Raw genomic sequence first — 14,765 nt, forward strand, 5'->3', positions numbered from 1 at the left:
GGGGGGGGGGGGGGGGGGCAGGTAGTCTAGTGGTTAGAGGGGGGGGGGGGGGGGCAGGTAGTCTAGTGGTTAGAGGGGGGGGGGGGGCAGGTAGTCTAGTGGTTAGAGGGGGGGGGGCAGGTAGTCTAGTGGTTAGAGGGGGGGGGCAGGTAGTCTAGTGGTTAGAGGGGGGGGGCAGGTAGTCTAGTGGTTAGGGGGGGGGGCAGGTAGTCTAGTGGTTAGAGGGGGGGGGGCAGGTAGTCTAGTGGTTAGAGGGGGGGGGGGGCAGGTAGTCTAGTGGTTAGAGGGGGGGGGGGGCAGGTAGTCTAGTGGTTAGAGGGGGGGGGCAGGTAGTCTAGTGGTTAGAGGGGGGGGGCAGGTAGTCTAGTGGTTAGAGGGGGGGGCAGGTAGTCTAGTGGTTAGAGGGGGGGGGGCAGGTAGTCTAGTGGTTAGAGGGGGGGGGGCAGGTAGTCTAGTGGTTAGAGGGGGGGGGCAGGTAGTCTAGTGGTTAGAGGGGGGGGGGCAGGTAGTCTAGTGGTTAGAGGGGGGGGGCAGGTAGTCTAGTGGTTAGAGGGGGGGGCAGGTAGTCTAGTGGTTAGAGGGGGGGGAGCAGGTAGTCTAGTGGTTAGGGGGGGGGGGGGGGCAGGTAGTCTAGTGGTTAGAGGGGGGGGGGCAGGTAGTCTAGTGGTTAGAGGGGGGGGGCAGGTAGTCTAGTGGTTAGAGGGGGGGGAGCAGGTAGTCTAGTGGTTAGAGGGGGGGGAGCAGGTAGTCTAGTGGTTAGGGGGGGGGGGGGGCAGGTAGTCTAGTGGTTAGGGGGGGGGGGGCAGGTAGTCTAGTGGTTAGAGGGGGGGGGGCAGGTAGTCTAGTGGTTAGAGGGGGGGAGCAGGGAGTCTAGTGGTTAGAGGGGGGGAGCAGGGAGTCTAGTGGTTAGAGGGGGGGGGCAGGTAGTCTAGTGGTTAGGGGGGGGGGGGCAGGTAGTCTAGTGGTTAGAGGGGGGGGGGCAGGTAGTCTAGTGGTTAGAGGGGGGGAGCAGGGAGTCTAGTGGTTAGAGGGGGGGGGCAGGTAGTCTAGTGGTTAGAGGGGGGGGCAGGTAGTCTAGTGGTTAGAGGGGGGGGGGGCAGGTAGTCTAGTGGTTAGAGGGGGGGGGGGCAGGTAGTCTAGTGGTTAGAGGGGGGGGGGGGCAGGTAGTCTAGTGGTTAGAGGGGGGGGGGGCAGGTAGTCTAGTGGTTAGAGGGGGGGGGCAGGTAGTCTAGTGGTTAGAGGGGGGGGGGGCAGGTAGTCTAGTGGTTAGAGGGGGGGGAGCAGGTAGTCTAGTGGTTAGAGGGGGGGGGGCAGGTAGTCTAGTGGTTAGAGGGGGGGGGGGGGGGGCAGGTAGTCTAGTGGTTAGAGGGAGGGGGGGCAGGTAGTCTAGTGGTTAGAGGGGGGGGGGGGCAGGTAGTCTAGTGGTTAGAGGGGGGGGGGGGCAGGTAGTCTAGTGGTTAGAGGGGGGGGGCAGGTAGTCTAGTGGTTAGAGGGGGGGGGGCAGGTAGTCTAGTGGTTAGAGGGGGGGGCAGGTAGTCTAGTGGTTAGAGGGGGGGGCAGGTAGTCTAGTGGTTAGAGGGGGGGGGGGGGCAGGTAGTCTACTGGTTAGAGGGGGGGGCAGGTAGTCTAGTGGTTAGAGGGGGGGGGGCAGGTAGTCTAGTGGTTAGAGGGGGGGGGGGGGGGGGGCAGGTAGTCAGTGGTTAGAGGGCAGGTAGTCTAGTGGTTAGAGGGGGGGGGCAGGTAGTCTAGTGGTTAGAGGGGGGGGGGGCAGGTAGTCTAGTGGTTAGAGGGGGGGGGGGGGGGGGCAGGTAGTCTAGTGGTTAGAGGGGGGGGGGGGGCAGGTAGTCTAGTGGTTAGAGGGGGGGGGCAGGTAGTCTAGTGGTTAGAGGGGGGGGGCAGGTAGTCTAGTGGTTAGAGGGGGGGGGCAGGTAGTCTAGTGGTTAGAGGGGGGGGGCAGGTAGTCTAGTGGTTAGGGGGGGGGGCAGGTAGTCTAGTGGTTAGAGGGGGGGGGCAGGTAGTCTAGTGGTTAGAGGGGGGGGGGGGCAGGTAGTCTAGTGGTTAGAGGGGGGGGGGCAGGTAGTCTAGTGGTTAGAGGGGGGGGGCAGGTAGTCTAGTGGTTAGAGGGGGGGGGCAGGTAGTCTAGTGGTTAGAGGGGGGGGGGCAGGTAGTCTAGTGGTTAGAGGGGGGGGGGCAGGTAGTCTAGTGGTTAGAGGGGGGGGGGCAGGTAGTCTAGTGGTTAGAGGGGGGGGGGCAGGTAGTCTAGTGGTTAGAGGGGGGGGGCAGGTAGTCTAGTGGTTAGAGGGGGGGGCAGGTAGTCTAGTGGTTAGAGGGGGGGGGCAGGTAGTCTAGTGGTTAGAGGGGGGGGGAGCAGGTAGTCTAGTGGTTAGGGGGGGGGGGGGCAGGTAGTCTAGTGGTTAGAGGGGGGGGGGCAGGTAGTCTAGTGGTTAGAGGGGGGGGCAGGTAGTCTAGTGGTTAGAGGGGGGGGAGCAGGTAGTCTAGTGGTTAGAGGGGGGGGAGCAGGTAGTCTAGTGGTTAGGGGGGGGGGGGGCAGGTAGTCTAGTGGTTAGGGGGGGGGGGGCAGGTAGTCTAGTGGTTAGAGGGGGGGGGGCAGGTAGTCTAGTGGTTAGAGGGGGGGGGCAGGTAGTCTAGTGGTTAGAGGGGGGGGCAGGTAGTCTAGTGGTTAGAGGGGGGGGGGCAGGTAGTCTAGTGGTTAGAGGGGGGGGCAGGTAGTCTAGTGGTTAGAGGGGGGGGGGGCAGGTAGTCTAGTGGTTAGAGGGGGGGGGGGGCAGGTAGTCTAGTGGTTAGAGGGGGGGGGGGCAGGTAGTCTAGTGGTTAGAGGGGGGGGGGGCAGGTAGTCTAGTGGTTAGAGGGGGGGGCAGGTAGTCTAGTGGTTAGAGGGGGGGGGGGGGCAGGTAGTCTAGTGGTTAGAGGGGGGGGGCAGGTAGTCTAGTGGTTAGAGGGGGGGGGCAGGTAGTCTAGTGGTTAGAGGGGGGGGCAGGTAGTCTAGTGGTTAGAGGGGGGGGGCAGGTAGTCTAGTGGTTAGAGGGGGGGGGGGGCAGGTAGTCTAGTGGTTAGAGGGGGGGGGGGCAGGTAGTCTAGTGGTTAGAGGGGGGGGGGGGGCAGGTAGTCTAGTGGTTAGAGGGGGGGGGGGCAGGTAGTCTAGTGGTTAGAGGGGGGGGGGCAGGTAGTCTAGTGGTTAGGGGGGGGGGGGGCAGGTAGTCTAGTGGTTAGAGGGGGGGGGGCAGGTAGTCTAGTGGTTAGAGGGGGGGGGGGCAGGTAGTCTAGTGGTTAGGGGGGGGGGGGGCAGGTAGTCTAGTGGTTAGAGGGGGGGGCAGGTAGTCTAGTGGTTAGAGGGGGGGGGCAGGTAGTCTAGTGGTTAGAGGGGGGGGGCAGGTAGTCTAGTGGTTAGGGGGGGGGGGGGCAGGTAGTCTAGTGGTTAGAGGGGGGGGCAGGTAGTCTAGTGGTTAGAGGGGGGGGGCAGGTAGTCTAGTGGTTAGAGGGGGGGGGGGCAGGTAGTCTAGTGGTTAGAGGGGGGGGGGGCAGGTAGTCTAGTGGTTAGAGGGGGGGGCAGGTACTCTAGTGGTTAGAGGGGGGGGAGCAGGGAGTCTAGTGGTTAGAGGGGGGGGGGAGCAGGTAGTCTAGTGGTTAGAGGGGGGGGGGCAGGTAGTCTAGTGGTTAGAAGGGGGGGGGGGAACGTAGTCTAGTGGTTAGAGGGGGGGGGGCAGGTAGTCTAGTGGTTAGAGGGGGGGGGGGCAGGTAGTCTAGTGGTTAGAGGGGGGGGGGGCAGGTAGTCTAGTGGTTAGAGGGGGGGCGGGTAGTCTAGTGGTTAGAGGGGGGGGGGGCAGGTAGTCTAGTGGTTAGAGGGGGGGGCAGGTAGTCTAGTGGTTAGAGGGGGGGGCAGGTAGTCTAGTGGTTAGAGGGGGGGGGCAGGTAGTCTAGTGGTTAGAGGGGGGGGGCAGGTAGTCTAGTGGTTAGAGGGGGGGGGCAGGTAGTCTAGTGGTTAGAGGGGGGGGGCAGGTAGTCTAGTGGTTAGAGGGGGGGGGGGCAGGTAGTCTACTGGTTAGAGGGGGGGGGGCAGGTAGTCTAGTGGTTAGAGGGGGGGGGCAGGTAGTCTAGTGGTTAGAGGGGGGGGGGGGCAGGTAGTCTAGTGGTTAGAGGGGGGGGGGCAGGTAGTCTAGTGGTTAGAGGGGGGGGCGGCTAGTCTAGTGGTTAGAGGGGGGGGGCCAGGTAGTCTAGTGGTTAGAGGGGGGGGCAGGTAGTCTAGTGGTTAGAGGGGGGGGGGGGCAGGTAGTCTAGTGGTTAGAGGGGGGGGGGGGGGGCAGGTAGTCTAGTGGTTAGAGGGGGGGGGGGGCAGGTAGTCTAGTGGTTAGGGGGGGGGGGGGGGCAGGTAGTCTAGTGGTTAGAGGGGGGGGGGGGGCAGGTAGTCTAGTGGTTAGAGGGGGGGCAGGTAGTCTAGTGGTTAGAGGGGGGGCAGGTAGTCTAGTGGTTAGAGGGGGGGGGGCAGGTAGTCTAGTGGTTAGAGGGGGGGGGCAGGTAGTCTAGTGGTTAGAGGGGGGGGGCAGGTAGTCTAGTGGTTAGAGGGGGGGGGGCAGGTAGTCTAGTGGTTAGAGGGGGGGGGGGGCAGGTAGTCTAGTGGTTAGAGGGGGGGGCGGGTAGTCTAGTGGTTAGAGGGGGGGGGGGGGCAGGTAGTCTAGTGGTTAGAGGGGGGGGGGGCAGGTAGTCTAGTGGTTAGAGGGGGGGGGGCAGGTAGTCTAGTGGTTAGAGGGGGGGGGGCAGGTAGTCTAGTGGTTAGAGGGGGGGGCAGGTAGTCTAGTGGTTAGAGGGGGGGGGGCAGGTAGTCTAGTGGTTAGAGGGGGGGGCAGGTAGTCTAGTGGTTAGAGGGGGGGGGCGGGTAGTCTAGTGGTTAGAGGGGGGGGGCGGGTAGTCTAGTGGTTAGAGGGGGGGGGGCAGGTAGTCTACTGGTTAGAGGGGGGGGGGCAGGTAGTCTAGTGTTTAGAGGGGGGGGGCAGGTAGTCTAGTGGTTAGAGGGGGGGGGGGCAGGTAGTCTACTGGTTAGAGGGGGGGGGGCAGGTAGTCTAGTGGTTAGAGGGGGGGGGCAGGTAGTCTAGTGGTTAGAGGGGGGGGGGGGCAGGTAGTCTAGTGGTTAGAGGGGGGGGGGGGCAGGTAGTCTAGTGGTTAGAGGGGGGGGCGGCTAGTCTAGTGGTTAGAGGGGGGGGGCAGGTAGTCTAGTGGTTAGAGGGGGGGGGGCAGGTAGTCTAGTGGTTAGAGGGGGGGGCAGGTAGTCTAGTGGTTAGGGGGGGGGGCAGGTAGTCTAGTGGTTAGAGGGGGGGGCAGGTAGTCTAGTGGTTAGAGGGGGGGGGGGGCAGGTAGTCTAGTGGTTAGAGGGGGGGGGGGGGGGCAGGTAGTCTAGTGGTTAGAGGGGGGGGGGGCAGGTAGTCTAGTGGTTAGGGGGGGGGGGGGGGGGGCAGGTAGTCTAGTGGTTAGAGGGGGGGGGGCAGGTAGTCTAGTGGTTAGAGGGGGGGGGCAGGTAGTCTAGTGGTTAGAGGGGGGGGGGGCAGGTAGTCTAGTGGTTAGAGGGGGGGAGCAGGGAGTCTAGTGGTTAGAGGGGGGGGGCAGGTAGTCTAGTGGTTAGGGGGGGGGGGGGGCAGGTAGTCTAGTGGTTAGGGGGGGGGGCAGGTAGTCTAGTGGTTAGAGGGGGGGGGCAGGTAGTCTAGTGGTTAGAGGGGGGGCAGGTAGTCTAGTGGTTAGAGGGGGGGGGGGGCAGGTAGTCTAGTGGTTAGAGAGGGGGGGGGGCAGGTAGTCTAGTGGTTAGAGGGGGGGGGGGCAGGTAGTCTAGTGGTTAGAGGGGGGGGGGCAGGTAGTCTAGTGGTTAGAGGGGGGGGGGGGGGGGGGGCAGGTAGTCTAGTGGTTAGAGGGGGGGGGGGGGGCAGGTAGTCTAGTGGTTAGAGGGGGGGCAGGTAGTCTAGTGGTTAGGGGGGGGGGGCAGGTAGTCTAGTGGTTAGAGGGGGGGGGGCAGGTAGTCTAGTGGTTAGAGGGGGGGGGCAGGTAGTCTAGTGGTTAGAGGGGGGGGGGGGGCAGGTAGTCTAGTGGTTAGAGGGGGGGGGGGGGGGGCAGGTAGTCTAGTGGTTAGAGGGGGGGGGGGGGGCAGGTAGTCTAGTGGTTAGAGGGGGGGCAGGTAGTCTAGTGGTTAGGGGGGGGGGGCAGGTAGTCTAGTGGTTAGAGGGGGGGGGCAGGTAGTCTAGTGGTTAGAGGGGGGGGGCAGGTAGTCTAGTGGTTAGGGGGGGGGGGGGCAGGTAGTCTAGTGGTTAGAGGGGGGGGCAGGTAGTCTAGTGGTTAGAGGGGGGGGGCAGGTAGTCTAGTGGTTAGAGGGGGGGGGGCAGGTAGTCTAGTGGTTAGAGCATTGTGGGGGATCTGTGATCAGTTAGGTGGTGATTGTGTTCCCTAGGTAACGGTGATCAGTTCATTCGTGTTCCCCTCGTTGCCTCCCTGGCCACTCAACATCTTCTTGGCTTTCTGTATCCTGCTGACCTGCGGCTCGGCCATGGTGCTGGTGAGTACACACTGCTACCGCCAGGGGGACGTGGGGCTGGGTACCGCCAGGGGGACGTGGGGCTGGGTACCGCCAGGGGGACGTGGGGCTGGGTACCGCCAGGGGGACGTGGGGCTGGGTACCGCCAGGGGGACGTGGGGTACCGGCAGGGGGACGTGGGGGTGGGTACCAGCAGGGGGACGTGGGGTTTGGTACCGGCAGGGGGACGTGGGGTTGGGTACCGGCAGGGGGACGTGGGGTTTGGTACCGGCAGGGGGACTTGGGGGTGGGTACCGCCAGGGGGACTTGGGGGTGGGTACCGCCAGGGGGACGTGGGGGTGGGTACCGGCAGGGGGACGTGGGGTTTGGTACCGGCAGGGGGACGTGGGGTTGGGTACCGCCAGGGGGACGTGGGGTTTGGTACCGCCAGGGGGACTTGGGGGTGGGTACCGCCAGGGGGACTTGGGGGTGGGTACCGCCAGGGGGACTTGGGGGTGGGTACCGCCAGGGGGACTTGGGGGTGGGTACCGCCAGGGGGACTTGGGGCTGGGTACCGCCAGGGGGACTTGGGGCTGGGTACCGCCAGGGGGACTTGGGGCTGGGTACCGCCAGGGGGACTTGGGGCTGGGTACCGCCAGGGGGACTTGGGGCTGGGTACCGCCAGGGGGACTTGGGGCTGGGTACCGGCAGGGGGACTTGGGGCTGGGTACCGGCAGGGGGACTTGGGGCTGGGTACCGGCAGGGGGACTTGGGGTTTGGTACCGACAGGGGGACTTGGGGTTGGGTACCGGCAGGGGGACGTGGGGGTGGGTACCGGCAGGGGGACGTGGGGGTTGGGTACCGGCAGGGGGACGTGGGGGTTGGGTACCGGCAGGGGGACGTGGGGGTTGGGTACCGGCAGGGGGACGTGGGGGTTGGGTACCGGCAGGGGGACGTGGGGTTGGGTACCGGCAGGGGGACGTGGGGGTTGGGTACCGGCAGGGGGACGTGGGGCTGGGTCCCGGCAGGGGGACGTGGGGCTGGGTCCCGGCAGGGGGACGTGGGGCTGGGTACCGGCAGGGGGACTTGGGGCTGGGTACCGGCAGGGGGACTTGGGGCTGGGTACCGGCAGGGGGACGTGGGGGTGGGTACCGGCAGGGGGACTTGGGGCTGGGTACCGGCAGGGGGACGTGGGGTACCTGCAGGGGGATGTGGGGGTGGGTACCGGCAGGGGGACGTGGGGTACCTGCAGGGGGACGTGGGGGTGGGTACCGGCAGGGTGACGTGGGGTACCTGCAGGGGGACGTGGGTACCGGCAGGGGGACGTGGGGGTGGGTACCGGCAGGGGGATGTGGGGTGGGGTACTGGCAGGGGGACGTGGGGTGGGGTACCTGCAGGGGGACTTGGGGTGGGATTGGGTACCAGCAGGGGGATGTGGGGTGGGGTACCTGCAGGGGGTTAAGCTGAATCTCTCGGTCTTCCTCCTGTAGATTGTCTGGTACCGGCAGGGGGACTTGGATCCCAAGTTCAGGAAGTTAATCTACTACATGCTGGCCTCCATCATGCTGCTGTGTCTCTGTGCTAACCTGTACTTCCACGATGTGGGCAGAGGGACGTGAGACTGGACATGCCTTACTCACCCTTACTGCCACACACGGTCACTGACTGGACTAGTGGGACCAGGTGGACCAGGAGGAGGACGGACCTGCCCAGTACCAGTTCGGATTCCACAACAGGACAGACAGTTTGCAGACAAGTGACTGTCCACCAATCATAGTCAAATGACTGTTTCTACTCTACCAATCAATGGCGCTGCACAGATCATCTGACTACTCAGCAATCACTTTAGGATTGTTTGTTGCTTTTTTTTCTTTAGTATTTTATGCAATAAATAATCATATCCTGTGAGTTGTTGTCCTGCACCTCTGTTGATAGCTGGCGTCTTCTCGGCCACATTCTGATTGGCCCACATTTTCAGAAAAGAGCGTCTACACATGGTATTAAAATGTCTCTTATCCACTGTCTACTCGTTGTGACCAGAGTTTCCCTGATCCCTCCTTGTGTGCAAGTTATGACGGATTATTTATTTTACTTCGGCTGCGTTTAGTCAGCCTAATTCTGATGTCTCACCCTGTTATTGGTTAAAAGATGAGAATTGTGCGTCTGCCTGTCAGATTACAGTAGCTACACTTCCAGTAACTTGTCCAGTGATCTGACCATCAGTAGCTACACTTCCAGTAACTTGTCCAGTGATCTGACCATCAGTAGCTACACTTCCAGTAACTTGTCCAGTGATCTGACCATCAGTAGCTACACTTCCAGTAACTTGTCCAGTGATCTGACCATCAGTAGCTACACTTCCAGTAACTTGTCCAGTGATCTGACCATCAGTAGCTACACTTCCAGTAACTTGTCCAGTGATCTGACCATCAGTAGCTACACTTCCAGTAACTTGTCCAGTGATCTGACCATCAGATTACAGTAGCTACACTTCCAGTAACTTGTCCAGTGATCTGACCATCAGATTACAGTAGCTACACTTCCAGTAACTTGTCCAGTGATCTGACCATCAGTAGCTACACTTCCAGTAACTTGTCCAGTGATCTGACCATCAGTAGCTACACTTCCAGTAACTTGTCCAGTGATCTGACCATCAGTAGCTACACTTCCAGTAACTTGTCCAGTGATCTGACCACCAGATTACAGTAGCTTGTCCAGTGATCTGACCATCAGATTACAGTAGCTACACTTCCAGTAACTTGTCCAGTGATCTGACCATCAGTAGCTACACTTCCAGTAACTTGTCCAGTGATCTGACCATCAGTAGCTACACTTCCAGTAACTTGTCCAGTGATCTGACCATCAGTAGCTACACTTCCAGTAACTTGTCCAGTGATCTGACCATCAGTAGCTACACTTCCAGTAACTTGTCCAGTGATCTGACCATCAGTAGCTACACTTCCAGTAACTTGTCCAGTGATCTGACCATCAGTAGCTACACTTCCAGTAACTTGTCCAGTGATCTGACCATCAGTAGCTACACTTCCAGTAACTTGTCCAGTGATCTGACCATCAGTAGCTACACTTCCAGTAACTTGTCCAGTGATCTGACCATCAGTAGCTACACTTCCAGTAACTTATTTTGTGGGGGGTTGATATTTACATAGAAAACAGATGGAACAATTACCTGCTGTGGTGCATGTCGATTTAAAAACAGCTGGAAGTCACACAATTATTTTAGTTTTTAAATCAGAAAAACCCAGGGCTCGATCCAATCAGATCCTGTTTAGTTGACATAGTGTTGCTCCACCATGGGGCCCATACCATAAACCCACCTCCACCATGGGGCCCATACCATAAACCCCACCTCCACCATGGGGCCCATACCATAAACCCCACACCTCCACCATGGGGCCCATACCATATCCCCACCTCCACCATGGGGCCCATACCATAACCCCATCTCCACCATGGGGCCCATACCACAAACACCATAACCCCACATCTCCACCATGGGGCCCATACCACAAACACCATAACCCCACATCTCCACCATGGGGCCCATACCATAACCCCACATCTCCACCATGGGGCCCATACCATAACCCCACCTCCACCATGGGGCCCATACCACAAACCCCACATCTCCACCATGGGGCCCATACCATATCCCCACATCTCCACCATGGGGCCCATACCATAACCCCATCTCCACCATGGGGCCCATACCATAACCCCACACCTCCACCATGGGGCCCATACCATATCCCCACCTCCACCATGGGGCCCATACCACAAACCCCACATCTCCACCATGGGGCCCATACCATAACCCCACATCTCCACCATGGGGCCCATACCATAACCCCACCTCCACCATGGGGCCCATACCACAAACCCCACATCTCCACCATGGGTTAGGGTGTGGTATGGGCCCCATGGTGGAGATGTGGGGTTTGTGGTATGGGCCCCATGGTGGCGGTGGGGTTATGGTATGGGCCCCATGGTGGAGGTGGGGTTATGGTATGGGCCCCATGGTGGGGTTAGGGTGTGGTATGGGCCCCATGGTGGAGGTGGGGTTTATGGTATGGGCCCCATGGTGGAGGTGGGGATATGGTATGGGCCCCATGGTGGCGGTGGGGTTATGGTATGGGCCCCATGGTGGAGGTGGGGTTATGGTATGGGCCCCATGGTGGGGTTAGGGTGTGGTATGGGCCCCATGGTGGAGGTGGGGTTTATGGTATGGGCCCCATGGTGGAGGTGGGGATATGGTATGGGGCCCCATGGTGGAGGTGGGGTTATGGTATGGGCCCCATGGTGGAGATGTGGGGTTATGGTATGGGCCCCATGGTGGAGATGTGGGGTTATGGTATGGGCCCCATGGTGGAGATGTGGGGTTATGGTATGGGCCCCATGGTGGAGATGTGGGGTTATGGTATGGGCCCCATGGTGGAGGTGGGGTTTATGGTATGGGCCCCATGGTGGAGGTGGGGTTAGGGTGTGGTATGGGCCCCATGGTGGAGGTGGGGTTTATGGTATGGGCCCCATGGTGGAGGTGGGGTTTATGGTATGGGGCCCCATGGTGGCAGTGGGGTTAGGGTGTGGTATGGGCCCCCACTGCCACCATGGGGCCCATACCACACCCCACACCATAACCCCACCTCCACCATGGGGCCCATACCATAACCCCACCTCCACCATCGGGCCCATACCATAAACCCACCTCCACCATGGGGCCCATACCATAAACCCCACCTCCACCATGGGGCCCATACCACACCCTAACCCCACTGCCACCATGGGGCCCATACCATAACCCCACCTCCACCATGGGGCCCATACCATAACCCCACCTCCACCATGGGGCCCATACCATAACCCCACCTCCACCATCGGGCCCATACCATAAACCCACCTCCACCATGGGGCCCATACCATAAACCCCACCTCCACCATGGGGCCCATACCATAAACCCCACCTCCACCATGGGGCCCATACCACACCCTAACCCCACCTCCACCATGGGGCCCATACCATAAACCCCACCTCCACCATGGGGCCCATACCATAAACCCTACCTCCACCATGGGGCCCATACCATAAACCCCACCTCCACCATGGGGCCCATACCATAAACCCCACCTCCACCATGGGGCCCATACCATAAACCCCACCTCCACCATGGGGCCCATACCATAAACCCCACATCTCCACCATGGGGCCCATACCATAACCCCACATCTCCACCATGGGGCCCATACCATAACCCCACATCTCCACCATGGGGCCCATACCATAACCCCACATCTCCACCATGGGGCCCATACCATAACCCCACCTCCACCATGGGGCCCCATACCATATCCCCACCTCCACCATGGGGCCCATACCATAAACCCCACCTCCACCATGGGGCCCATACCACACCCTAACCCCACCATGGGGCCCATACCATAACCCCACCTCCACCACCATGGGGCCCATACCATAACCCCACCACCTCCACCATGGGGCCCATACCATAACCCCACCTCCACCATGGGGCCCATACCCCACCTCCACCATGGGGCCCATACCATAACCCCACCTCCACCATGGGGCCCATACCATAACCCCACCTCCACCATGGGGCCCATACCATAACACCACCTCCACCATGGGGCACATACCACACCCTAACCCCACCATGGGGCCCATACCATAACCCCACCTCCACCATGGGGTCCATACCATAACCCCACCTCCACCATGGGGCCCATACCATAACCCCACCGCCACCATGGGGCCCATACCATAACCCCACCTCCACCATGGGGCCCATACCATAACCCCACCTCCACCATGGGACCCATACCATAACCCCACCACCACCATGGGGCCCATACCATAACCCCACTGCCACCATGGGGCCCATACCATAACCCCACCTCCACCATGGGGCCCATACCATAACCCCACCTCCACCATGGGGCCCAATACCATAACCCCACCTCCACCACCATGGGGCCCATACCATAACCACCTCCACCATGGGGCCCATACCATAACCCCACCTCCACCATGGGGCCCATACCATAACCCCACCTCCACCATGGGGCCCATACCATAACCCCACCTCCACCATGGGGCCCATACCATAACCCCACCTCCACCATGGGGCCCATACCATAACCCCACCTCCACCATGGGGCCCATACCCCACCTCCACCATGGGGCCCATACCATAACCCCACCTCCACCATGGGGCCCACCACCATAACCCCACCTCCACCATGGGGCCCATACCATAACCCCACCTCCACCATGGGGCCCATACCATAACCCCACCTCCACCATGGGGCCCATACCATAACCCCACCTCCACCATGGGGCCCATACCATAACCCCACCGCCACCATGGGGCCCATACCATAACCCCACCTCCACCACCATGGGGCCCATACCATAACCCCACCTCCACCATGGGGCCCATACCATAACCCCACCTCCACCATGGGGCCCATACCATAACCCCACCCCCACCTCCACCATGGGGCCCATACCATAACCCCACCTCCACCACGGGGCCCATACCATAACCCCACACCTCCACCATGGGGCCCATACCATAACCCCACACCTCCACCATGGGGCCCATACCATAACCCCACACCTCCACCATGGGGCCCATACCATAACCCCACACCTCCACCATGGGGCCCATACCATAACCCCACAACTCCACCATGGGGCCCATACCACACCTCCACCATGGGGCCCATACCATAACCCCACCTCCACCATGGGGCCCATACCATAACCCCACCGCCACCACGGGGCCCATACCATAACCCCACCTCCACCACGGGGCCCATACCATAACCCCACACCTCCACCATGGGGCCCATACCATAACCCCACACCTCCACCATGGGGCCCATACCATAACCCCACACCTCCACCATGGGGCCCATACCATAACCCCATACCTCCACCATGGGGCCCATACCATAACCCCACACCTCCACCATGGGGCCCATACCATAACCCCACACCTCCACCATGGGGCGCTCTGTTCACAACATTGACATCAGCAAACCAAATGGATGTACTGCCACATTCTCTAAAATGGCTTATGGTAGAGAAAGTAACATTACATTTTCTGGCAACAGCTTTGGTGGACATTTTTGCCGTCAGCATGCCAATTGTACGCTTCCTCAACTTGAGACCTCTGTGGCATCGAGTTGTGACAAAACTGCACACTTTAGAGTTGCCTTTTATTGTCCCCAGCACAAGGTGCACCTGTGTAGTGATCATGCTGTTTAATCAGCTTCATGACATGCCACACCTGTCAGGTGGATGGATTATCTTTAAAAAATATATTATTAACCCATTCACCACCCCCCTCTTCAGAGGACAAATACATTGTGTTTTCACAGCTTTTCTGCTACATTTTACACACACATTTAGCAAACATGGTACCTTTATATAAAGCATTTACATAATAATTCATTACCAAACATCAACTCCGTAATCCCACCCCTCAGCCACTCTCAGCCCATCCCACCCCTCAGCCCATCCCACCCCTCAGCCACTCAGCCCATCCCACCCCTCAGTCCCTCTCAGCCCATCCCACCCCTCAGCCACTCTCCCCCATCCCGCCCCTCTCAGCCCATCCCGCCCCTCTCAGCCCATCCCGCCTCTCAGCCCATCCCATCCCTCAGCCCATCCCGCCCCTCAGCCACTCAGCCCATCCCACCCCTCAGCCACTCTCCCCCATTCCCCCTCTCAGCCCATCCCACCCCTCAGCCCATCCCGCCCCTCAGCCACTCAGCCCATCCCACCCCTCAGCCACTCAGCCCATCCCACCCCTCAGTCCCTCTCAGCCCATCCCACCCCTCAGCCACTCTCCCCCATCCCGCCCCTCTCAGCCCATCCCGCCTCTCAGCCCATCCCACCCCTCAGCCCCTCTCAGCCCATCCCGCCCCTCAGCCCCTCTCAGCCCATCCCACCTCTCCGCCCATCCCACCCCTCAGCCCATCCCACCTCTCAGCCCATCCCACCTCTCAGCCCATCCCGCCCCTCAGCCCCTCTCAGCCCATCCCACCTCTCAGCCCCTCTCCCCCATCCCACCTCTCAGCCCCTCTCCCCCATCCCACCCCTCAGCCCCTCTCCCCCATCCCACCCCTCAGCCCCTCTCAGCCCATCCCGCCCCTCAGCCCCTCTCAGCCCATCCCGCCCCTCAGCCCCTCTCAGCCCATCCCACCCCTCAGCCCC

At 60.9% G+C, this 14,765-nt stretch overlaps 1 protein-coding gene across 1 annotated transcript in view; it reads left to right on the forward strand.

The window, feature by feature from the left end:
* The window catches only part of LOC123733101 (transmembrane protein 243), a 28,503-nt gene extending 20,087 nt beyond the window's left edge, over nucleotides 1–8,416 (forward strand). Inside the window, exons 4-5 of the mRNA XM_082972588.1 lie at nucleotides 6,446–6,550; nucleotides 7,999–8,416. Of these exons, the coding sequence (XP_082828714.1) occupies nucleotides 6,446–6,550; nucleotides 7,999–8,127 (234 nt within the window). The 3' untranslated portion in view covers nucleotides 8,128–8,416. The remainder of the gene's footprint in view (nucleotides 1–6,445; nucleotides 6,551–7,998) is intronic.
* The last annotated feature ends 6,349 nt before the right edge of the window (nucleotides 8,417–14,765 follow it).

Source organism: Salmo salar, unplaced genomic scaffold (assembly GCF_965601325.2).
Source record: "Salmo salar unplaced genomic scaffold, fSalSal1 ptg000784l, whole genome shotgun sequence".
NCBI lineage: Eukaryota > Metazoa > Chordata > Actinopteri > Salmoniformes > Salmonidae > Salmo > Salmo salar.